Source organism: Temnothorax nylanderi, unplaced genomic scaffold (genome assembly GCF_030848795.1).
Source record: "Temnothorax nylanderi isolate EJ_2023f unplaced genomic scaffold, tnyl_v1.0 TNYL_tig0494_pilon, whole genome shotgun sequence".
Taxonomy (NCBI): Eukaryota; Metazoa; Arthropoda; class Insecta; order Hymenoptera; family Formicidae; genus Temnothorax; species Temnothorax nylanderi.
Genome location: NW_027249556.1, coordinates 5,001 through 32,663, shown reverse-complemented (window position 1 = coordinate 32,663; position 27,663 = coordinate 5,001). Strand labels below are relative to the sequence as shown.

Genomic DNA, 27,663 nt, shown 5'->3' with positions numbered 1-27,663 from the left:
ATTTTTCTAATGGCACCATGCTATCTTTTTTTCATAATATTGTAGGGATCTTTTAAGACAAATTCAACGCAGTATCAGAAATGTCATTTCTATTGGTATTTAACCCTATTCACTCCAACCATGCCCTTTCGTGTCCCACGAGTTTCTAACAGTCGTTTGTTCCGGAAAACAAATGATCGTCTGATAATCCCCCCACCCCTAAAAAAGTTGTTATAGTAGGGAACATCAGGTAGAAATTTCAAAGTCCTAGCTCATTTACTCTCGAAACGGCGAACAATCAAAATCTCGGTGGGACACGAAAGTGCATGGTTGGAGGATTACGTCAGTGTTGTGTGAAAGGTAAGTGAGAATTTTATTTCGATAAAAATGTAATTTTGTGTATAATTTAAGCGTATTTAAAATATTTTTGTCGTTAAAAAAAAATTTGAGATTCCACAGAGGACTATTATGGCTCAGAAGCAGGTGGAAGAGGTGGGGAGGAGCTACGATTATAAAAAAAATTAATTTTTTTACATAAAAATTATCTGTCACTTCAAATTCGTTTTTTCTTATTCAGAAATTCTTTTTCTAGCATTCTCTAAGTCCATAAAGTCCTTCTGTACCATTTAAAAATTACCAAATTTGCGGCGACGAAATTAAGTATTCCTATTTAATTAATAATTATCTCATTTTTTTTTCTCATTCGCACTACTTTTAGCTTTAATTTGCGCTTTGAACCATTAAATTTCGTCAATTTGTTCGTGAGTTATGATTTTTTAAATAAAACATGTCGTAACGTGAGTTGTTCAACATTCAATTCTTGTAAAAAAATATTTAAATAAATGATTTCCAAATTTTATTTACATTGATTTTTAGTCGAAGGTATAAAGATATTATAATAATTTTTGGGGAATTTTTCAAAGCTATTAACATTATAAAAAACACGTGGGACTCGAAAGTGCATGGTTGGAGGATTAAAGGGGCGGAAAAAACGTTGGAGTGAATAGGGTTAATATCAAAGAGTGAGAACAAGTGTCCATAGGCAAATGGCCCCATTTTTTTCGCATTCAATTTTGATCACAAAGTAGGTACCAAACGAAAGGTCTCGTCAAGCTGATTACAGATATGTCAGTCTCAGAGTGTACCTATTTACCGTTCCAGAGATATCCAGAGCATTTTCGATCGAATCGAGGAGGTAGAATGGAGTCGTTCCTCGGCGCACAGCATCGCAGCCTATACACTTGGTGGGTGCCATCGAAAAGTGGTGGCACAGGACAGCGTACAATGAAAATGAACCAAAAAAATGACACAGAAGAACCCAAGGAACGAACAAATGGAACTGACGAGCGAGAAGTGGTAAATAGGTACACTTTGAAACTGACATATCTGTAATCAACTTGACGAGACCTTTCGTTTGGTACCTACTTTATGACCAAAATCGAATGCGAAAAAAATGGAGCCGATCTTGTTCTCACTCTTTGCAGCATTATTTTGAATTAGAATAATGATTCATTGCTGCTATTGAAACAACAATTAATATCCACTTCGAAAGAAGACTCGGAGAATACTGATGTGTTTACACTTAGTCAAAGCTTATAAGTATAAGTACTGCGGTATACAAAATAATGCTGCTTTGATGTTAAATATCAATAGAAGTGAAATTTCTAATAGTGCGTTAATTTTGTCTTAAAATCCCCTACAATATTATGAAAAAATAGCATGGTGCTATTTAAAAAATTTAGTGATATTAATTTTTTGTAAAAAAATTAAAAAAAAATTTTTTTATTGCGAGATGTAGCTTGCATGAAATAGATGAATGTTCACCTTTCAATGTTTACCTTCTTTTTTAACTATCGAAAGCGTCTAAAAAATCGTGCGGACCAATCAACATACTGTATATATAAAGGGTATAGTTATACTATTTTGAAAATATTTTAACATCATTTTCGTAGCATCAGCTATAAAAATATGCAATGAGAAGTGGAAATTTCTATATTTATTTTCTAAATATTTTTAAAATAGTATAACTATACGCTTTTCGTTAAAAATTTCCTAAATTATGAACCGTAGAAGTTGCAGTATCATATACATATAATAGAATTGCTATAATAAGAGTTAAGCCAATGTGGTGACGATTTTTGATTAGTCCCGCCATATGTTTCAGCCAAGTTAGTGGGAGTGAGACAAGCTATAAGTGGGAATGAGACAAAGCTATAACGGTGTTCTAACTCTTATTATAGGAACTCTAACATATAAATTTAATCGCGCAATCTAGGTGACATAGATATGTTAGGTAATATAAATGCCAACGATATCATAACTTTTACATGTATAAAACTTGTAACGTATAATACTTTTTATAATGTAGCTGTGTTTCCTTTACAGTAATTGATTTATCTCATTATTCTGTGCATGCAAGTATATACATATTATATTATGTATACAACAAATAAATATTTTATATATTATTTCCAGTTTCTTCATATATGTATATTTTTTATATCAAAATACATATATGAAAATAAAATATAAAACATCTCATAAATTATTAATTTTTTATAATTTTATCTTAACACTCATATGCAGAATAATTAAGGATATCCAATAAAATAAAAAAATCGTATAAATCAACTTAAAAAGATATTGATAATGTTATTATATATGTATAGTTTATTGTTCCCTTTGGTGCTACATCTACAAATCATAATACGAAAAGAATTGATAATGTTATTAATATCTCACAAAAATTACATGATAAATAGTTCTATAATTTTCATTATATACATCTTCTAAATAGTACAACTTTTCTCATAGATATTTTTTTATATTTAACAAAAATAAAACAGTATTTTAGGTAGCAATTTTTAGTGACTGACTCTATAAAAATTTTGAAATAAACTCTTTAAATCAAAGTTGAATATTCAAAAAAATATGTTTTAAATTTTCTCCGAAACTTACTTATCAGACTAGAATAACTCTTCGAGATAAAATATAATAAATTTTGAGACACGTATGTTTTTGTACAATTAAATATTCATCGTTATATTCAATAATAAACACAATATAAAAAATTTAAGTATATAAAAATTTATATTAATATACATTTAAACTTTGTCAAATTTGACACATTTTTATCACTAGAACATTAAACACTAAAAATATGTGAACTAATTTTCACAGTGAAACAATAAAATTGCACCAGTGTGCACCAGTGTTACACTAGTTTTCCCACTTTCCCAGTAGAAAACGCTATAACTATAGTTTAACCAGTTACGACAGTAAAGGCCCGGGCACATAGAAAAACTTAAGCAGTAAAAGACTTAAGCAGTAAGCAAGCCAATCACAGTCAAGAACTTAAGACATAACGCAAGCGGTAGCGAATCCCAACTGTTGATTTCCTTACTGCTTATGTCTTACTGTTTAAGTTTTTCTATGTGCCCAGACCTTAAGGTAATTAGTCCGTGACAATACAATGCAACATTTTATACTCTAAATCGACGTAAAAAATTTCTGACCATTTGCGGTTACAGGCTGAAAACTTTTGGATAGTTCTGTCCCTCACACACAAAACAAAAGACTATTCTTTCATTTTTTCCCTCCAGTCGCTTCTTTACGTCAAACAATCGCGAAAATCGAGGTCTATTTATTATTGTATTTCTAAATCAGTACAAAATTACCTTTTTCAAAAAAGGTAAAAAAAAGTGCCAAGTACACGCAATGTATTTTGTAAATTCAAAATTTAACCTAAGTGGTAGCTTTATATCTTTTTCACAAAATTATATTATCTAACTTAACTCAAGTGACATGTATTTAAAAAAAAAAGATGTAAAATCTTTAATTTCTTCTTCACAAAATTATATTACCTAACTTAACTCAAGTGACATGTATCTAACCTAAGTGGTAGCTTTATATCTTTTTCACAAAATTATATTACCTAACTTAACTCAAGTGACATGTATTTAAAAAAAAGATGTAAAATCTTTATTTTCTTCTTCACAAAATTATATTACCTAACTTAACTCAAGTGACATGTATTTCAAAAAAAGATGTGAAATCTTTAAATTAAATTGCGCCAAGAGAATATGTATATTGCTTTGAAAGATAATTGTTATGCAACTACTTTAAAGAAATAAAACCCAAGTGGTATCTTCGTATTCCTATTCAAGGGTCTTCCTATTCTAAACCCAAGTGATAATAGCTTCTTAATTCTCTTTAACAAATTTTTAATATTACAAAGAATCATTTTAATTACAAAGAATTAAAGAAGTAACAGTACAAAATAAAAATATTTAATTAAAACAAAATAAATAAATTTTTCTTGTAAAAAAACTAGGCGCTGCTTTTTTACTCCTGTCGCATTCTTCCCTAAATTATGTTTATTGTTTTTTATTCAATCAAAAATCTTAGTACTAATGTTTAAATTTTAATGTTTAAATTTCAAAGTCTAGCAGCGCCAAGTTTTTTTACAAGAAAAATTTATTTATTTTGTTTTAATTAAATATTTTTATTTTGTACTGTTACTTCTTTAATTCTTTGTAATTAAAATGATTCTTTGTAATATTAAAAATTTGTTAAAGAGAATTAAGAAGCTATTATCACTTGGGTTTAGAATAGGAAGACCCTTGAATAGGAATACGAAGATACCACTTGGGTTTTATTTCTTTAAAGTAGTTGCATAACAATTATCTTTCAAAGCAATATACATATTCTCTTGGCGCAATTTAATTTAAAGATTTCACATCTTTTTTTGAAATACATGTCACTTGAGTTAAGTTAGGTAATATAATTTTGTGAAGAAGAAAATAAAGATTTTACATCTTTTTTTTTAAATACATGTCACTTGAGTTAAGTTAGGTAATATAATTTTGTGAAAAAGATATAAAGCTACCACTTAGGTTAGATACATGTCACTTGAGTTAAGTTAGGTAATATAATTTTGTGAAGAAGAAATTAAAGATTTTACATCTTTTTTTTTTAAATACATGTCACTTGAGTTAAGTTAGATAATATAATTTTGTGAAAAAGATATAAAGCTACCACTTAGGTTAAATTTTGAATTTACAAAATACATTGCGTGTACTTGGCACTTTTTTTTACCTTTTTTGAAAAAAGGTAATTTTGTACTGATATCACCTATTTTGTAGTGTTAAGCAAGGATCTGCAAAACATTTTTATTTTTTATTTTTTAATTATTTACAAAATTAGCAATACCAACAAATACATAAAAATTAATAATATTTAAGTAAAAGTCAATTATACATTTCTCACAAAAATTGAAAGAACACTAAATTTATCTTTAAAAATGAATAAAATTTAAATTTCAAGCTTAAAACCTCTACTTCCGAAAGGTTACTATTATTCGTCCAATTTTTATTATGTCATGACATAATTTTAATTCTGCCGCTAGGGAATTTTTAAGTCGATTCTTATAAATCAAGCTTGAATTTGATGTCTAGGTGTCCCAGGTTGCCGATAACGAGGTCCACATAGTGCGCTCCATAGTTTTCGGTGTCCAGGTGTATTAATACCTTGAATTCGATGTCCACGTGTTCCAGGTTGCCGATGACGGGTTCCAGATAGTGCGCTCCATAGTTTTCGGTGTCCAAGTGTAATAATACGTTGAATTCGATGTCTAGGTGTCTCACGTTGCCGATGACGAGGTCCACATAGTGCGCTCCGTAGTTTTCGGTGTCTACGTGTATTAATACCTCGAATTCGATATCTACGTGTCCTACATTCAGATTTAAAGTTATTAATACACCTAGACACCGAAAACTACAAAGCACACTATGTGAACCTCGTCATCGGCAACCTGGGACACGTAGACATCGAATTCGAGGTATTATTACACCTAGACACCGAAAACTACGGAGCGCGCTATCTGGACCTCGTCATCAGCAACCTGGGACACCTAGACATCAATTTCAAGGTATTAATACACGTAGACACCGAAAACTACGGAGCGCACTATGTGGACCTCGTCATCGGCAACCTGGGACACCTAGACATCGAATTCAACGTATTAATACACGTAGACACCGAAAACTACGGAGCTCACTATCTAGACATCGTCATCGGCAACCTGGGACACCTAGACATCGCATTCAACGTATTATTACACCTGGACACCGAAAACTACGAAGCGCACTATGTGGACCTCGTCAGCGGCAACCTGGGACACCTAGACATCGAATTCAACGTACGATTACACCTGGACACCGAAAACTATGAAGCGCACTATCTGGATCCCGTCATCGGTAACCTGGGACACGTGGATATCGAATTCAAGGTATTAATACACGTAGACACCGAAAACTACGGAGCGCACTATGTGGACCTCGTCATCGGCAACCTGGGACACGTAGACATCGAATTCAACGTATTATTACACCTGGACACCGAAAACAATGAAGCGCACTATCTGGATCCTGTCATCGGCAACCTGGGACACGTGGACATCAAATTCAAAGTATTAATACACCTGGACACCGAAAACTATGAAGCGCACTATCTGGACCTCGTCATCGGCAACCTGGGATACCTAGACGTCGAATTCAAGCTTGATTCATAAGAATCGACTTAAAAATTCCCTAGCGGCACTTTCTGCCAAGCGTAGAGAACCTTCTTTTCTGGCAGCGGTGGTAATACGATGTAAGGATACGAAATCTCTCCAGATAAACATGAAGCAATTGACTCTCAATATGTATTATATATATAACTAATTTACCTAAATAGAAATCTTCCTCCTGACCGATAAGTCTATCGACCTTATTTAATTTACCTACTAGATCGATCGAAATACGCGCGCGATATCGAAACTGGCGATACCTGCGCCGCCAGCGTCGAAAAAGTGAAAGTGACGCGATTCCAGCCAATGACATGAGAGATGATGAGAGACGGTCGACGTATCTTACGTATCTTACGTATCTTACGTATCTTAATTAAAATTTTTCACATTTGGACTTTGCGTCACAATATCTCCGCTCGTAGGGCACGTAGCGGAAAATATTATAGGAGATACCCCCCCAAAGTCGACCCCAAGCTATCGATCAAGCCTACTTAGAACTTGATCCGTTCACTCGTTATCGAGATCTCAACATCTTGGGTACTCGCAACCCGTCGCGTCGCGTAAAAGAGTCACGGTCGGTCTCGCTCCGCGTGTACTTGGCACGAGACACTACCGTGTCTCTTGATCTAAACGGTCAATAATTTCAGTTTTTTTTACTAGTCCTAAAGTGTCCTTCTACTAAATATATATCCGTTTTTCATCACTTTCTTAAGATTCGTTCTAATTATTAAAATTCAAAATACGAGATTTTCGTATGCTTTGTACATACAATACACAGAAAAAAATGCAATTTTTGATAGCGATTATCTCGCGTTCAGGACGGTCAATTACTTTTAATTTGTACAGATATGTAGATACCACATTTATTAACATATAGTAAAATTTTCAAATTTTTCTTACGAATTGCGATTTACGAACTAACTACCTTAGCCCTTTGTAACTCCGTGTAACAATACTGTTACAAACCGGCAAAGTTTCCATCAACATTCTAAATCATGAATTTATCTGTTGTAAATCAATTTAAAATAGTTGTCATATTTTTTATTTTTGATAACATGAGTTACAAAGGGTTAAAGGCTTTGGCACATAAAAAAACTTAAGCAGTAACACGTTAGCAGTAAGAAAATCAACAGTTTGGATTTGCTACCGCTTATGTTATGCCTTAAGTTCTTGACTGTGATTGGCTGATTTGCTTAAGTTTTACTGTTTAAGTTTTTTTGTATGCCAAGGCCCTAAGCGTCGACTCCTTTAATGTTGGGGATTACCAATCATATGATATAACGCCATATTCTTGGTTGGATAAAGCGACATATTTCAAAATGTAAATATTGTAAAATTAAAAATATTAAGTGTAAAATATTAATATCTTAAAACTAAACATATACTAGAAATAAAAGAATATTTTAGAGATTCATTTATAATTACACTTTATTATACTATAAAATATAACAAATAAAATAATAAAAGCATTAGTTTAAAGATGAATTACATGTATTTTATATATAACATATTAGAAATTAATATAAATAAAATTTACATACATATAAAAACATATAATTATTAAAATTTTTATTAATAATAATAAGAGAAATAGGATCGTAACGATATACAATCAATTAGAATCAAAACCCATGCGATCCAACCCTAGGTCTTTGACGGCCTTATATTAATTTCTGTATACATATATCTATATATATACATATAATTTTTCCAACAAACAGCGCGCCGATTATTTGTCGGACTTAAAACACAGTTATTGTTAGAATTAAAACCCTTCCCTCCCCGGAATCTTTATTAATACATTCGTTAAGATTATATAATGTTCGTTAATTTCAAATTTAGAGACCATAAAATATACAGAGTGTTTCAAAAAGGTTGGGCGGGCTATACGTAGTCTTGTTTTTCTCATCAAGACAAATAAAAATGTTCCTATAAAACATGTTCCTAAAACGCTTCGTTAAAAGATAAATGTCAAGTTAAGATTTAAAGAATAAATTTGTATATGGAGAAAAAGTTTGAGTTGCTACAAGAGAATAATAATGTTATTTTTCGCTCATCAATACAAAGGAGTTATGAAAACCATATGAGAGTAGCTGCTATATGGATGTTATAACCATAATATACGGATGTTACAACCATAATGATTATTTCTTATAGGTACGGTTCCTGTAACCATAGTTATATACATATGTTATCCTAGCTTAAGTTGATGGCACTTACAATGTCTACCTGTATGAAGTGCATATATGTATTACGGTAGAATTATCTTCTTAGCATTGATAAGACATCTGTAGGAATTTGAAAGTGTATTGGATATTGATAAAATTCAATTGAGAACAATCCACTTTTCAGCTGATTGTTGTAGTTAATCCCCACTGCCTTCATCTTGCCATTTATCTCTCTAACAACGAGCCATCTAAGATAAGAGCACGGATCTGATTGTTAGTTACTGCGAGCATTTCGCTGACTGAGATATAAACTGTAACCTAAAAACGTGATTTATTTTAAATCTTACCTTTGACAATAGGAATAAAGTCCTCAAATCCTATGCTTTGAAGATAAAGCTTGCAAGCTGTATTCATAACACAGGCCCACAAAAAAAGAAAAGTTGCCTGAACAGAATACTCCACTAGGCTATCTTTATGTATTTTGACGCGCTGGACACGAATCCGTCGTCAGATTAATCCCAGCACGCATGGGTTTCGAGTAAATCACGAAAAATGACTAAAAATCGTGAAAAAGCCGATTAAGGTACATCAGCAATGAAGGAAAAAATTTATTTGGCCCGGGGATCAGCCTTATCCTCACGTATTTTGACGCGCTGAACACGAATCTGGCATTGGTTGAGCTGCCTGACCCCCCCCCCCCCCTGAAAAGAGTAACTGAACGCGACAGTAGTTTGAAAAGAGTCAGAAACCCACTGCACAGGTCGTTCGAGAATAAAAGAGTACGTTACTGTTACAAACATAAACTATAGTAAACAGAACAATAGATTAAAGTATACATTTCTTCATTCAACGGAATTATTTCAACTGATCAGACTGGGGCTTGAATCATCTCCTGCGTTTTTTCAAAATACTCAAATTGGAGGGGGTCAGGCAGCTCAACCAATGCCAGATTCGTGTTCAGCGCGTCAAAATACGTGAGGATAAGGCTTGATCCGGTCCAAATAAATTTTTTCCTTCATTGCTGATGTTCACGATTTTTAGTCATTTTTCGTGATTTACTCGAAACCCATGCGTGCTGGGATTAATCTGACGACGGATTCGTGTTCAGCGCGTCAAAATACATAAAGATAGCCTAGTGGAGTATTCTGTTCAGACAACTTTTCTTTTTTTGTGGGCCTGTGTAATTAAATTACCACAATTGTATCCACAATAGATATGCACAATATAACACACTATATATTTTACATGAAAATCATTCTGCGATTGAACTGAACTTTCACAATCAGTGCTGTATCGTGCAACTATATTTTATAGATCTCTCAACCATACTATTTATACTGCAGACCACATTAGAGAGATAGCAATAATCCTTCAGTTGAGCCATATGAGGGTATTGTAACCAAATGTTACTTATAGTGAGAACCTGAGAACTACGATTATGAGAACATATAGATGTTCATATCTTAACAGCTATATTCAATGTAATATCAATATAACTTAAATTCACATACATTTCTTTTTCAATCATAGAGAATGTTGTTGTAACAACCATAGCAATTTTCTCCGTGTACGTTATACATACTAATATATTTATTTTTAAAAATTTCAAAAATTAAAAAAAGGAACAAAACTCAAAGAAGATGTTCAAAATGTCCACCGCGTGAAAAAATGCAATTGTTTTCAAATAGTCTCACAAATAAAAGTCAAGTGGATTTAAATCGGGCGCGGGCCATGACTGTGGGACTACCATTTGAAGGTCATTTGAAAGCAATTGTTTACTCGATTCCGATTGACAACGAGCAACAACTTTTACAACGAATAGAAAATGAATGTCAAACGATACGCAATACTCTAAGAGTGTTCGAAAGCATAAGGCAGTTCATGATTCGAAGAGTCCAGAATTGCATTGCTTCACGTGATGGACATTTTAAACATCTTTGAGTTTTGTTTCTTTTTTCAATTTAAAAAAATTTTTTAAATACATAAATAAATATTAGAACAATGTGTATAAATGTAAATATTTTTTAAATGTAAAAATTTATTCTTTGAATCTTAACTTGACGTTAACCTTTTAACAAAGCGTTTTAGAAACATGTTTCATAGGAACATTTTGCTTGTCTTGATAAGAAGAACATGACTATGTATAGCCCGTCCAACCTTTTTAAAATGCCCTATATATGCTTAATAAAGAATTAAATACATAAAACAGAACATAAATTTTACCTTCTGATAAAGATTTCACATTTGTTGAAAGATTTGTGGAATTTATATTGGAATTGCATGCGGTTGTAGCCTATTTCTTAAATTATTTAAAAACATTGACGATATAAAAATGTTCACCACAAATTTTATAATTAGTATGTAATTTGTTCAGAGATGACTCTATGCATCTGTCACAAAACTTTAACTATGGCCGGTATTCATAGTCGAATCTTATATTTAAGACCGTCTTAAGTACGATCTTCCCAGCGAGAAATGACCTATCGAATCGACGTCTAATTGACGTCGAAATCATCGATATTACATCATATCGAAATAATGCTCGAAATTTGAAGCTTATTTGGATGTTTGTGCTTTATGACATTTTTTTAAAGTAGAGATTATATATATATATTTGTGACACACATTCATCGCGCCAGACTCTAAACAGGCAAATTATGTATTTTCTGTTAAGATATCGATATTTCATCATTTCGATATCGATTCGAAGCTATTTTGATTTGCCTGTCAAATATAATAACATTGTCATTATATAGAATGCAATATGAATAAACAATTATATTGTATTGGCAGACATGGATAATGTAAAGATTTTATGATTTGAGCATAATAATTGCGTTACAACATTAATTTTTTTAGGGTTCCATTTCCATGAAATAGTTACTCTATAACTGTAAAAGTCACAACAAAATTCCTGTTTGTAATTTGGCAATTGTTTTGAAAATTAAAATATTATACAATAGGTACATTCAGTATACTACATTCGCTCATTTATTAAACAAGAAATTAAATTAAGCAACTAATTAAATATTAATATTTAAATATTAATACAATAAGATATTTGTATTTACATTTATCTGCCTAATATATACATAGAAATAAATAATTATTGATTACAAATTTTAATTAAACTTTTATTTATATTTTAATAAAAAATGAGACATAAATCTTTTTTTGCATTATATGTCGAAATAAAATTAAATTTCCAAGTTTCGCTACTCATGTTATCAAATATTCAATATTAATCATCAAATATTCAATAATATTTGATAAAATATTGAAGACTATATTTGTAATGTAATAGTCGTTTAATATTATTAGTGTAAGGGAGACCGGGGCGAAGTCGGCCCCGGGGCGGAGTCGTTTTTGCAATTATCTCGAAATCTGTATGTTGTGTGAACTCGCCATTAATACTGTAAGCGCGGCTTATGGTGCCAACGGAGTTTAGTGAGGTTACGTGCCATGTTGTGATTCTTATCGAAGCAAACGTGTTTTCGCAGGTCGAAAGTAAAATTTCTTCCGCGTCGAAAGTTTGTAATATCTTAAATATTATTGTGTCCGAATCTCAAAGTAAGTGATTCTAAAGAGTAATGCATGCTGAACACGAATCCAGTGAAGTTTTTTTATTTTCATTGATTTCTAATATTTTATGAGCGACCAAACTTGAAACTTGTGTCCGGGGCGAAGTCGTCACCAAGCCATATCATGGAGGCTTCCGGCGAAAATCAAAGTCAAAGAAGCAGCAGTGGTTGGATTCCGGCGAGGACTTGGATAATATGTGCTACGTGTGCTCAGAGATGACAGAATAGAGCTGACGAGAAACGTGCGAGCGTAACGCACATAAGTGTGTGCGCTTTTCCTGTAATTATTTTCCGCCATCGTGTTTTTAATTAATGTTTCCATTTTTCTATTAAAAAATAATTAATAAAATGTATCCTATCATTTTTCATGATCGGAATTATGAATTTTTATTTAAGGACGTTCTCTCGTCCTTATACTAGAGAAAATCGATTTTCTTTAGATTTTCTTGAAACTGTGAATATACGTTAATTTAGGTGTGCTTTATGCGTGGTATAAATTTCAGTACCTCTTCCGGTATAAAAAATCAAGATACTGAGCCTCAAAGTTTCAATTTTTACCAAAAAAATTTTTAAATTTAATTTTTTTTAATTTTGGCATTTTTTCCTTATAGAACTCGACGAGAGGAGCAACTTTCGTCCTCTTGGCCAACCTCGTATCTCTTACCGTTTGGCCTGGAAAACCTTTTCATTAGTAAAAGTTGAAACTTTGAGGATCAGTAACTTTATTTTTTATACCGGAAGAGGTACTGAAATTTATACCACGCATAAAGCACACCTAAATTAACGTATATTCACAGTTTCAAGAAAATCTAAAGAAAATCGATTTTCTCTAGTATAAGGACGATAGAACGTCCTTAAAATTCAGTCCGAGAATAGAGTGACGACTCCGCCCCGGCAATTTTGACATTTCAATTTTTGCACCTTTGTCGTTTTCACTCTATATCAGTTGAACAAAGCGACGTAGACCAAAAATGTCCGTATAAATTTTATAGCCAAGGGTTCACTCTTTACAACGGTATACCACATTTTACTAAAATTATTTGTTTTGTTGTTAAAAATCGGCACCAAAAAAATAGTGACGACTTCGCCCCGGTCTCCCCTATGATAAAGTCAAAAATATTAAAAAACAATAATAAGTGGTGAAAGTATTAAAAAAAAACATTTTTGAGAAATCCAGATACGCCATTATAAAGTACGTTTAAAACCATAAAACTTTTGTTTAAAGTATTTTTTATATCTCTTTTTGTTTCAACGATATTCGCTTAGAAATGTAAAAACCATTTTTTTCAAGGGGATGTTTTCACCTATAAAACCATTTTTTAGCCTCAACAAAAAATTGTTTCGTTATTAGGATCTATTACTCTATTATTATGCAAAATTTCAGTTTTTTTTTATTTTTGCGTTACCGAATGTCCCTTGTTAGTTCTAAAGAGAGAAAAGTATGTGTAAATTACCTTTTTTTTTTTTAAATAAAAAGCAATAAAGGCCATGAGCCAAGCTAGGTTTTGACGTAATGTAAGTGAAATTATAAAGATATTTGTAATTTCTCTCTTTTAATGTTCTAATTTAATTTTATTATATATAATAATATTATAGTGCAAATATATCTATTACCACTCATTTTAATTTAATATTTTGTTCATAAATTTTGTATAAAGTTTAATCTAACCTAACCTAGTTCTTACCATAAACGACACATCATCAGTTGCCATCAGTGAACTATAGATATATAATGTACTGGAATGTGAACTCCTATGCTAGCGCCCGGGCCACAAGAATTAAGAAAAAGACAGGTTGCTTTGCGGCCATTTCTGTTTAGCGAACTTTTGATTGGTTAATGATATTCAATTGTTATCGAAAAATACAGCAACAGAAAAGAACGGGTTGGCCACAATTCTCCCTCTCGTTCGTCCCGTTTTCTTCTAGAGTAATATGGTTCCTGCACACAGGACGCAGAAACGCTTGCTGGGCGGCAAGAAGCGACGCGGTAGTCAACCAATGTGCTGCTTTTCCATACGAATCAAAAGTTTATTGGCTATCGCTTCTTACCGCGCGGCAAGCATTTCCACGTAATCCGTTCCATAGATCGCTATCAGCTTAAAGTAAATAGAGTTCAGTATATAGTTCACTGGTTGCCATATTGTTGGTTTTCTCGCGCATGCGTATTGAAATCTTATACCCTTTTCGGTTACTGTCGTAACCAGTGAACTATATACTATACTGAAATGTAAACTTCCATGCTAGCGCCCGGGCCACCAGAAGTAAAAGACGGGTTGCTTTGCGACCATTCTGTCTCTGTTTAGCAGACTTTAATTCATTGGTCAATGGTATTCAATTGTTGTCGTGAAGTACAGCAACAGAAAAGGACGGGTTGGCCGCAGATCTCCCTCCTTCTCCTCCCGTTTTTTTTCTCGAGTGAGTCACATTCCAGTTTAGTATATAGTTCACTGGTCGTAACTGATTAAATGTGCTATAGTCGCTTTTCAAAAATATTAAAAGTCAGTTTGGATAGCGTATGCGACACGATGGATACGACATACGCTAACGACAATCCTTGTGCGTTGACTTTCGATACCGGCTTATGACTTACAACAGAGTCGTAAACGGTTACGACAATCTTTGTGCTCTGGCCCATAATCTAGTCATCATATCTAAAAAAGGCATATAAAGTCGATACTCGAATCTATTGAAGTTTATTGTTGTCGCTTTTCTGCGATGCCGATTGGTTCTCTCGCTGCGCTTACTTCATGAGTAGCTGTCATCGTATATTTTGACAGTTGTGTGTAATGTTAAAGCTAAATAGCGCGCGCGAAGCGCGCGTCTGTGATGTCTAGTACAATATATAAATTGCATCTATGCATACGAGTCAATATTTTAAAGAATTTGACTTACACCACTATGGCTTTTATTCCTCCATATGTATTATTAAAAGTAAATCTGTAAAAATAAATGATATGATTGATTTAATAATAAATAATAAATAATTGATTTAATATAGTTTACAATTTTAAAGAAAATAATTTATTATTTAAGTATATCACAAATATTTATCAAAAATAATTCAAATTTCCTTCGTAGTTAGTCGGGAACATATGGCAGATCAAACTAATCAAAAGTTGTCTAAACAATGTCCAAACAATTACTTGAAGAACTCTATAGAGTCATCAATTGATATAGTAACTGGTCTAGTTTACACCGAACATTTGATACGCGTTCTATATTCATACTAAATTAGCTTAATACGATGGTGTGAACGATGACATATCTAGCTGGTACATTACGAATCAGACATATCGAATCAAAATAGTACGCGTATTTAATACATATGTAGCGCTGTAAACACTAAAGTATTAAATAATGGTCAATTTAGTACTTTAAGTTTTTTTCACAATTATATGTCTTTCACAACTCTATAGTGATGAACATATCTCTATGTGAAATCACAAGTAAATAATCTACGAAAAATATTATAACTCAGATAAGAACGTCATGCGAAAAAGGACAAAATATATATACTCTAAAGTTTCAAACATAAATATTAGCAACAATACACCATATATCATTTGACGTGTATTTTATTCAATTCGTTCTGTTTACTCACTCTATTAACTTTAAATCGTTCAGTGTAAACACACTCAGATTTAATACTTATAATGCATACTATGTTGAGGTATTTAAAAGGTGTATGGTGTAAACCTCTACTTCTGGTATCTCTAAAATGTAAATCCAAAAATCCAACCTAAGTGGTAGTAGCTTTATTTCTCCTTAACAAAATTATATCACAAAATTGCGTTACCTAACTCAACCTAAGTGATATGTATTTCAAAAAAATATATGAAATCTTTAAATTGCGCCAATTACAAAGAGAATATATATATTGCTTTGAAAAATAATTGTTGTGCAACTACTTTTAAAAAATAAAAACCAAGTGGTACATATCTTTGTGCTCCTATTCAAGGGTCTTCCTATTCCAACCCAAGTAGTAGCTTTAATTCTCCTTAACAAAATTATAATATTACAAAGAATCATTTTAATCACAAAGAATTAAGAAGGTAACAGTAGAAAATAAAAATATTTAATTAAAATAAAATAAATAAATTTTTCTTGAAAAAAACTTGGCGCTGCTTTTTTACTCCCGTCGCATTCTTCTCTAAATTATTTTTATTGTTTTTTATTTAAAAATTTGAGTACTTTATTAAATTTCTAGCAGAGGTCTAGCAGCGCCAAGTTTTTTTACACGAGCAATAATTTTCCTTCTCAGAATCTTTTTTACTACACAAAATACACAAAATTTGTAAATTTCAAAGGAAATCGATCAAAGAGGGTACTATTATACTATATATTTACCAAAATTTATTTTGTTGTTATTGCTAATTTTGTGAATAATTAATATTTCCAGACATCATAGTATAAAATCAACGTTTAATAATGGATAATAATGGACTCAATTCAACTAATTAGTATAATTGCCTACAATACAAATTGCGCTACAGAGCACTTTTTTGTTCTCTTCAACTTTTACAATTTACAAGACAGCATATACATACATACATACGTGTGCGATTTGGGATGCACTTTTCTTCTTAAAGATCTCCTCGATATCAGCTCCCTGCGATCAACATATATTGATATATTGATAATTACTCACGACTGTCACTACACTGATAAATCTGACCCGCTGATATTTCGCTTCTTGTAACGCTCATCCTAATATCGTGACACTTCGATTTTTGCATGACGCGACTAAAATTCGGAATTAAATGATCGTATTTAACGATGAGAGATCATGGTGTTGCACGATATATATTTCTAGGTTATAACTGACTGACAGCGCGCTGAACGCTTTGTCTGCACTGAGCGCACACGCACACGTACGTATATGCTGTCTCTTTTCAAACACTCAAGGTATCTAAAAAACGCCATCTATCGATGCAAAAGTAACCGTACGACAATGACGACGACGACGACCACGGACGACGACGTTTCTTAATTGTAAAATTTAACATTTCAGACTTTGCGTCGCAATATCTCCGCTCGTACGGCACATAGCGAAAAAGTAAAAACACTTTTATTACATAATTCAAACCCAAGCTATCGATCAAGCCTACTTAGAACTTGATCCGTTTACTCGTTATTAAGATCTCAAAATCTCGGGTACTTGCAACTTGTGCGTTCGCGTAAGAGTCACAGCGGTCTCGCGCTGCGCGTGTACTTGGCGCGAGACACTACCGTGTCTCTTGATAACAAGTTGTCCTATAAAGAGCGATATCGATAACCGATTCCGAATTGTTGACATATATATTTTGGCATCAACAGCGGATAATGTAAAGAATTATGTTTAAGATGGTTTGGCTAGTACCGTATGAGTCAATAGAAGGCCTAAAATTTTTTTTAAGAAAAACCATTTTTATGCATATATTCTAGACACTTGTATAATTACTGGTTTTATAATATAACTTTTCATTCGATTATGTATCAATTTATTTACTGATAAATGTAAACAGTTCAAGATTTGACTTTAGTTAACATTCGTAAAAGAAAAATGTCGCGACATTGCATCTCTTCGCTGTAAGCAGCTATCATGCCAGTGCCATGTGTTTGAGTGAGTTTATGTATTGTGTTTACGTTGAAAAATAATGGAAGGTAACAAACAATTTCGATAATGGGAGATTTGCTTGCAAAAGAATAGTGCTGTGGAAAGAAAACACTACACGGCGCGGCGTTGCCACATGTTCATATCGCGTACAGCTGATCGAAAGGCCGACAAGAAACGCGATAATTCATCAAGTTTTGATTGAATTATTGGACTTATTACACGTCAACGTCTTATACTTTTGTCTTATACTTAACAATGCTAGAAGAATTAAACAATATTATTTTTAGTTTTTTGAACTTGTTTCTTTATAGATAGTGAGCGAAATTCTAGAAAAATGTATGTTTTCGATACAATTTCCCATAAAACCTATGTTAAAAATGCCAACTTTGAGATTTAATATCTCAAAAACTAGACGTCAGATCTTCTCAAAATTGAAAATTTAAGTGTATTTAGGTTTTCTTTATAAAACATATTTTTAATTCAGAATTTTTTCTTTGACATGCACTGATGGCCGAACCACCTTAATATTCCTCAAAGTTATACTATTTTTTCATAATTATGTCGGACTTAAAGTTATTTTTTTATTAGACAAAATTCGAGAAAATTAGAAATGCTATAATTATCTCGAATTTAGTTTACAAGAAAACGTTTATATAAATGCCGGAATAATCGCCTAAAAAATCGTGTTACTAAGCAAAAAAAATTATAAGTTAGAATTAATGTTTTATGCTTTTACGCACGATGTGACTCCTTTTGATTTTTGTTGATTCGCCACCGACGTTAGGATAGACGTATCCGCGCCTTTAATTTAATTTAATTTTAATTTTCTAAATGTTTTTTTACTTATTGGTTGAGGAAGACTCTGTAAAGCTCGAAACGTCCCCTTCCTACACTATTATGTATTGAGATATTAAACTAATTTTAATTTTATGACATCTATGCTTTGCTCGATTTTGGCCGTTTAATTTACTATTAAAAAAAATTTTGTAATAAAAAAACAACATTATCAATTTTATTTAAAATTGATTTACATGATTTTTTTCACTTAATTTAATACCTTTAGTTATTCTGCATATAAGTGCTTAAGAAGACCACCTGGTCTAGAGTGCCAAAAAACAACGATTTTTATACTTTTTTGGAAAAAAAACGGTTGTGCTATTAACTTTATGTTTGTACATATATCTTGTTTATATTTTATAGAATATCCATGAATTTTGATATCAAAAATAATATAAAATTATCTACATGGGCAGTAGGCTTCCAAATTTTTCTAATTTTTCGGGGATGGTGATGATGTGTATAATTTTTCATAACCAATTTTTTGGAAACCGGTTCCAAAATCAGTAACAAAAAATTATCCATAAAGGTATCCATAAAAAAAAATTCAGCTTGATATCTCAAAATTTGCGGAAATTAGAGCAATCACGTACATTTTTTTAAACAAAAATCGGAAACCTTTTTATTATTATCAATTTTTTTAATTCTATTACATTCGTTAGTTTTTTCTACTCCTATTTCATATCCTCGGGAAATTCTACCCCTACTTCATGTACAATTCTTTGAGATTCGGTCAATTATTTCCCGAAAAATTGGAAAAATTTCTGAACCAGTTTCCAAAAAAATCGGTAACGAAAAATTATACACTTTATGGCACTCCCCGGGAAATTCTACTCCTACTTCATATACAATTCTTTGAGATTCGGTCAATTAATTCCCGAGAAATTGGAAACATTTCTGATACCGGCTTTTAAAAAGATCGGTAACGAAAAATTATACACTTATAGCACTCCCCGGAAAATTCTAGCCCTGATTCATATATAATTCTTTGAGATTCGGTCAATTATTTCCCGAAAAATTGGAAAAATTTTGGATACCGGTTTCCAAAAAGATCGGTAACGAAAAACTATACACTTTATGGCACTCCCCGGAAAATTCTACCCCTACTTCATATACTTCTGGTAAAAATTCGGTCCACTAACGAATGAGTAGTTCGCGTACAGACAGACAGACAGACAGAAGACGGTACTTATATATATAGATTATCTACATGGGCAGTAGACGTGTCCACACTGATTTTGTCAAATTGTTTACAGTGTAGAGAAAATATCTCAAATACAATGAATTGGGCTTTTGACAAATTATAACTATTTTCTCCGTACGAAAAACCTAACAAAAGAATAAATTTTTGAAAAATAATATTTCTTTTGACAACTTAATGGAAAAAATAATGATATAAAAATAAACTTTTTTTTATAATGGCATATTTTTATCAATTTACAATTTTTTATAATTTGAATAGATTTAGCATTGATGAATGCGTTTATCATTATTAATCTCAAATTAATTTGGTTTTTTTATTTTAAGTGACTTGTTTTAACTCTGTAGTGTCAGCAATTTCATAAAAATCAATGTGGACACGTCTACTGCCCGTGTAGATATCTCGACAATTTTATATTCTTTTTGTATATCAAAATTCATGGATATTCTATAAAGTATAAATAAAATATGTGTACAAACATAAAATTGATAGTACTAATCGTTAAAAAAAAATGTAAAATTGTTATTTTTTTAGCACTCCAAACCAGGTGATCTCCTTAAGATAAGATTATAATTATTATAAAAAATTAATAATTTGCTGTTGGAGTAAGGACTAGCGTTGATCAATGCGCTCTTCTTTAGTAGAGTTGAGAATAATTCTTTTTCTTTTATTTTATAAACCGCGCCATCCTGTGAATCTTGTTTTGCGTTTCTCGCCGTACTGTGGCGCTACTCTTTTTATATATATCGCTCTGCATCCCCCGATTCGGTGCACTCTCATTTTGTACGCACACTGCGCTTGTTCTGCAAGTCATTATACCGAACTGAATAAATACGTTGCCTTATCTATATAAATAAAATAGAATGTCTGTATGTATGTATGTATGTTCTTTATACACTCTTAAACTATTCGACCGAATTTTTACCAAAAGTATATAAAATAGGGGTAGAATTTTCCGGGGAGTGTTATAGAGTATAGTTTTTCGTTACCGATTTTTTTGGGTACCGGTATCCGAATTTTTTCCAATTTTTCGGGAAATAATTGACCGAATTTTAAAGAATTGTATGTAAAACAGGGGTAGAATTTCCTGGGGAGTGCCATAAAGTGTATAATTTTTCGTTACCGATTTTTTGGGAAACCGGTATCAGAAATTTTTCCAATTTTTCGGGAAATAATTGACCGAATCTTAAAGAATTGTATATAAAACAGGGGTAGAATTTCCCGGGAAGTGCTATAAACTGTATAGTTTTTCGTTACCGATCTTTTTTGGAACCGGTATCCGAAATTTTTCCAATTTTTCGGGAAATAATTGACCGAATCTTAAAGAATTGTATATAAAACAGGAGTAGAATTTCCCGGGGAGTGCCATAAAGTATATAATTTTTCGTTATCGATCTTTTTGGAAACCGGTATCAGAAATTTTTCTGGAAATAATTGACTGAGTAGAAAAAGATTGGTTACGACATATTTAATCAATGAACACTCCTTTATGTTTGTCCACAATAAAGATATTGAAACATAAATGAAGTCGTTTTAAGAAAAACGACTCCCGGGCGAAGCCCGGGTAACCAGCTAGTATTAAATATAATCAGTGTGTGTGTGTTCTATCCGAACCTCAGCCCAACATTTGCGAAGTATTTTTCCTCTTGCAAAAAAATTTAAATAATACCCCCTCTTAATTTTTAAATAAATTTAAACGTATATGTGATTCGATTAATAAGAAACGTCAGGGTATAAATTTTCTTACATAAATTAAATTTTTTTGATATTTTCTATATAGAAGTATCATAAAATATACTTTACGAGTCATTTCATAATTTACTCTAACGTATTTAGATATAAAAAATATGAAATGAATATGTCTCATACTTAGTTTCCACCTTACTTCTTACGTAAAAAATAACAAGATAAATTATTAATAAATTTAATTAATTAATAGGCATTAAAAAACTCAGTTATTTCTAAGGTAAATATTTACCCTTACGAACCCCTCTCCAATGACTTTCTCCTTCACATATATTATAGAGGTCATCCTCCTGAGTAACCTTCAGAAGGTTTTAGCCGTCGCTCGTTGTTTATTAAAATGTTATGAACAAATATAACTGCAAAATATAACACTTTGTATTAGTGCTTAGGGAAGTAATTTGCTGATATGTGTGTATAAATAGTACACATATCAGCAAATTACTTCCCTAAGCACTAATACAAAGTGTTATATTTCTCCAACTTTTTTGTTAATAACTTTTTAATAAATAACGAGCGACGGCTAAAGCTAAAGAGAAAATGCGCGTTTCTGAAATGTGGGTGCATAAAATGTAAAGATTCCAAACAAAAAGAAAAAAATAAATATTCCAATAGTTGATCCTGATCGTACGTCAAATGTAGAAATTCATGGAGCAACATGTTAATCGTTTCGAGTTTCTCGATACACTGAATATTTTCATTTCCTGACAATGTACGAATATGATGACCTTCATGAAAGTTTATATGTAAACATCGTAATAGTGAGAAGTATTTTTTTAAGGAACGAATTTATATTAAAGCTGTATATCGTATAAAGGTTCCTTATACGGAATAATGAATTTAATTAAATCAGATTTTTCAAATTTTTTTTTTTATAACTTTTTAATAAACAACAAGCGATGGCTAAAACCTTCTGGTTACTCAGGAGGATAACCTCTATAATATATGTGAAGGAGAAAGTCATTGGGGGGAGGGGGGTTTGGAAGGGTAAAATAAATATATATATTTACCAAAATATCTAATTGTAAATTATACTTTTTTTCTTAATCGCAATTATGTATTTTCTTTATGGCAATCGATTTATTTCATAATTTTGTACGTAAAAAAATTAAGATAAAATCATCGGAAAGTAAATATTTTATACGAGACATTTCATGTTTTAGATTAAAAATTGGCAAATTAGATTAAAATCATGGTATTAGATGTTTTGCATGAAATGTTTGCTGAAGAAAAATGTAACTCATGAAAATAGCTTTCAGAAAAAACATCATATAATTTAAGATAATACAATATAGTATCTACCTTCTGCGCTTTCTTCTCTTTTCTCTTCACCGCACATTGGTACTCGGGCACAACACATTCCGGCCTCATGCCAACCGTCAGACACTTCTTCAGTCTGCACTCCTGGCACTTGCGGCGCATATACATGTCGATTTCGCAGCCGTTGCCATATTTACACTGATACACAGCGTTCCTGGTGATGCTTCGTCTGAAAAAGCCCTTGCAGCCCTCGCACGTAAGGGCGTTGTAATGATAACCAGACGCACGATCGCCACATACAAGGCACAATTCTTCTTGTTGTCGAGGCGTAGGTCCTTTTCTCTTCTTCGCATCGCATCCCTCATTACTACCACTTCCAACCCCGCTGCCTCCGCCTCCGTTCCCACCCCCGTTACTACCACCACCCCCGCTGCCGCCGCCACCTCCGGAATTATTTCCATAGCCATTTATTGAACCCGGTTGAGATAATTCGTCCCTTCCTGGAATTAAAATATAAAGTTCATCATAGTGATATAAGTATTTAATTGCGTTGTAATTGAATCGACTGTAAGATTACAATATAGTAACATATAGAATTTTTGGTAAAGAAACTTTTTGTTAAATATAACAAACATATTTTTAATTGCTCCTGTAGTTCATAATATAGTGAGCAAATATTAGTACATATATAATAGTAGTATTATAGGTATAGGTAATAGTATAATAATATAATAGTATTAGATACTAGTGCAGTTACTAGATTCTAATATAATTTTTGTGATACTGCAGGTATCTTTACGGATTTTGTGCCAGTTATTCGCTAATAAACATAAGTATCATAAACATAAGTATATTACGTAGGGGAGACCGGGGCTAAAAGGTCAGTTTTTTTTCGGTGCCGATTTTTAACAAGAAAATAAATAATTTTAGTTAAATGTGGTATACCACTGTAAAGAGCGAACCTTTAGCTACAAAATTTATATAGGAAATTTTTATCTACGTCGCTTTGTTTAACCGGTATAGAGCAAAAACGACAACGGTGGAAAAATTGAAATCTCAAAAATGCCGGGGTTTAAGCGTCACCCCCCCGGGGTTAATCAGTCACACTGCATTTTCAATACATATACGTACATCTAATCCGGAAAAATGATAGGATACATTTTAATAATTGTTTTTTAAGAGAAAAATATAAAAATTTATTTAAAATTTTTATGCGAAACATTATTAAAAAATAATTGTTTTACCTATTCCATAAAACAATTTAGGCACGTGAATACAGAGGTTAACCAAATCGTAAACTCCCCAACGGCACGTCATATTGTCAACGCGGGCAACTACGGGGAACACGCGTGACGGCGTTCCGATGCCATAGGATCAGCGCGGACCCTCGAGCAACCTAACCAAGCCGCGTTTCTCGCGGGGGAGCGATAAATAGCGACAGGGGGGTTAGAAAAGCTCGCGGTGGAGCGCGACCATTTTACCGACTCGACGGCGTCCTCGCGCCGATTCCTCGACGCGCCGACGACGACGACGACGACGACGGCCACGACCACCACGACGACGACGGCCACGACCACCACGACGACGATGACGACGACGACGACGACGACGACGACGACGACGACGACGACGACGACGACGACGACGACGACGACGACGACGACGACGACGACGACGACGACAACGACGACGACGACGACGACGACGACGACGATGACCACCACGACGACGACGACGACGACGATGACCACCACCGACACCACCACCACTACAACGCCGGCGACAATGACGCCGAGACGATGCGGCAAACGCTGGACGATGCGGTCGCACGCGCGACTGTCACTGACACAACGACCAACAACGACGATCTACCGCGCGCGCGGCATGTCAACTCTCGTGCGGAAATCGCGGGATCTCAGAGCCGTGCCGTGCCTCGCCGTACCTCGCCGACGTGCCGTGAGCGCGAGCGATCTCAAAAACAACGGTCCGCCATCTTTTCGGTCGGCCAAAACACCCGTTTTGCGACGATACGTGCGTACTATTTCCCTCCTATACAAACTGACGCACGTGCAAGGGAAGACAGAATCACGCTCGAGGGAAACCTAACCTGAAATCGCCGAATTCGCCGTGAGCTGAAGTCGTGCGCCCGGCGCGCCACAGTGACTGACCAGCCCCGGGTGCTTATTGACTGATTACTTAGCCCCAAACACAAGTTTCAGGTTTGATCGCCCACGAAATATTAGACATCAACGATAATGAAAAAACTACACTGGATTCGTGTTCAGCATGCATTACTCTTTATAATCACGTACCTCGAGATTTGGAGAACAAATATTATTGCAGATATTACAAAATTTCCACGCGCAGAAAATTTCACTTTCACCTTCTGAAAACACGTTTGCCCTCGTAAAAATCATAACACGGCAGGTAACCTGCCGAAACTCCGTTGGTCACATGGGTACCATAAGCAGCGTTTACAATGTTAATAGCGAGTTCGCACAATATACAGGTTCCGAGATATTTGATTTGACGCTTCAACCCCGTTGACCTTTTAGCCCCGGTCTCCCCTACTTTGATGCAATTATCCAAATCTAAACTAAATCTAAAATTACATTAGTTTCAATTTTTGACGATGGGTATGGTAGAATGTGATACTTTTGACAGGTGCAGAGTATTCAAAGACGAATAATTACTTGCGTAGAAACGTAAATATCTTTATTTCAAGCTGAACGTTTTACAAGCGTTAATGGCGGAGAGCGACCAGGGATCGACGCGCGCGCGGGAAAGTAACCATGTCACGACAGCGCCACGAATAACCACGCTACTACTACAACGCCACCACTCACATATGTACGCGCCAACTTCAAGATTATATTACTGATCGACACTTTCTCTTCACAGAATGTATATCAATGTTATAAATAAATAATTTATTGTGTACAGATAAAAGTTTTCAATGTAATCGTAGCCCCTAACTATTAAAAAACACGAATATTGTAGCTTCTCTACATGAAGTGTAAATTCGATGCAACTTAAAGTCCCTCTAGTCTGGCCAACTTGACAGTTGTGGCAAAATTCTGCGAGAGAGAAGAATATACATTCATATCACTTTCTCTTTCTTTCTTATGTCTCTTTCTCTTGCTTTTGCCAAGAAATGGCGAACCAATCAAAGTTGCTACCGTATGGCCAGACTCTGATTAGAGGGACTCTAAATCAACTCATACATAAAAATTATATTCATACACGATAATGGAGAGATGGTAATCCATTGGTAAAATTGTTTTACACGTCTGAAAATTAAACTCGTTAAAATTACATTGATTTCAATCCTGATATGAGATTGCACAATCGAATTCTGAGTAAATATTTTTAATAAATAGTTTAACCATTTGTTTATTACTTTGTTCTATCAAACTTATTTTATACAAAATGCATAAGCAATCAGTATATTTATTAATTAATCTAATTTAAGCTGATTTCTTTTGCTAAAAGATTACTTTATGTGATCAGTATAAATGCAATACTCAAATTTATGTTTGCAGAGTTGGGTTTCCAAGAACAAAATTTTTTATATAGCTTTAACGTTAATATATATGAATATAGATTTGTTTTTGACAATTTTTATTTCTTTATATAAACTTATATCTCATAGAGTAAGTAGGGGAGACCGGGGCTAAAACGTCTACGGGGTAAATCCGTCTAATCAAATATCTCGGAACCTGTATATTGTGCGAACTCGCTATTAACATTGTAAACGCTGCTTATGGTACCCATGTGACCAACGGAGTTTCGGCAGGTTACCTGCCGTGTTATGATTTTTACGAGGGCAAACGTGTTTTCGTGGTAAAAAGTGAAATTTTCTGCGCGTGAAAATTTTGTAATATCTGCAATAATATTTGCTCTCCAAATCTCGAGGTACATGATTATAAATGCATGCTGATTATAAAGAGTAATGCATGCTGAACACGAATCCAGTGTAGATGTCTAATATTTCATGGGCGATCAAACCTGAAACTAATTTACCCCGGGGGGTAGACGGTTTAACCCCGGCATTTTTTAGATTTCAATTTTTCCACCGTTGTTTTTGCTCTATACCGGTTAAACAAAGCGACGTAGACAAAAATTTCCTATATAAATTTTGTAGCTAAAGGTTCACTCTTTACAGTGGTATACCACATTTAACTACAATTATTTATTTTGTTGTTAAAAATCGGTACCGAAAAAAACAGACGGTTTAGCCCCGGTCTCCCCTACATATTTTTATGTCTCTATAACCTTTCCTTTTACACAATAATGTTTTTATTACAATCTCATGAAATCTTCTTTTATAAAATACTATATTAATCTTTATTTTCTTTATAAGCACTATGTAGGGAAGAATGGGGCAAAGTGGGCATGTGGGGCAGTGAGCACTTGCAATAAATTTTTATGTATTTATTATAAAGTCGTAATGATTGCATTTAAAACTTCTATTAGAATGTATAAGATAATAAAAATTAAAATTACTTTGTTTTAAGCGCTAGTTTTTTTTAAACTAAAAAATAATAATTACGAGCTAGAGCAATTGAATTATTCATCATATTATTATATACCTATAATAACTGCTAAACGCATTGAATAAAGAAATATTGATTTTTAACTAAACATATATAACATATATTGTTTACTGCATACAGCAATGAAAAATTAATGCTTTTAATTATTTAAAATGTTTATCAGTTAAAAACTAC

The 27,663-nt window shown here is 33.1% G+C and overlaps 1 protein-coding gene across 1 annotated transcript in view; it reads right to left on the bottom strand.

Moving 5' to 3' along the window:
- Ecr (ecdysone receptor) overlaps positions 1 to 27,663 on the bottom strand; it is a 43,929-nt gene that overhangs the window by 11,272 nt on the left and 4,994 nt on the right. Inside the window, exon 2 of the mRNA XM_071722529.1 lies at positions 22,976 to 23,498. Coding sequence (XP_071578630.1) covers positions 22,976 to 23,498 — 523 coding nt within the window. The remainder of the gene's footprint in view (positions 1 to 22,975; positions 23,499 to 27,663) is intronic.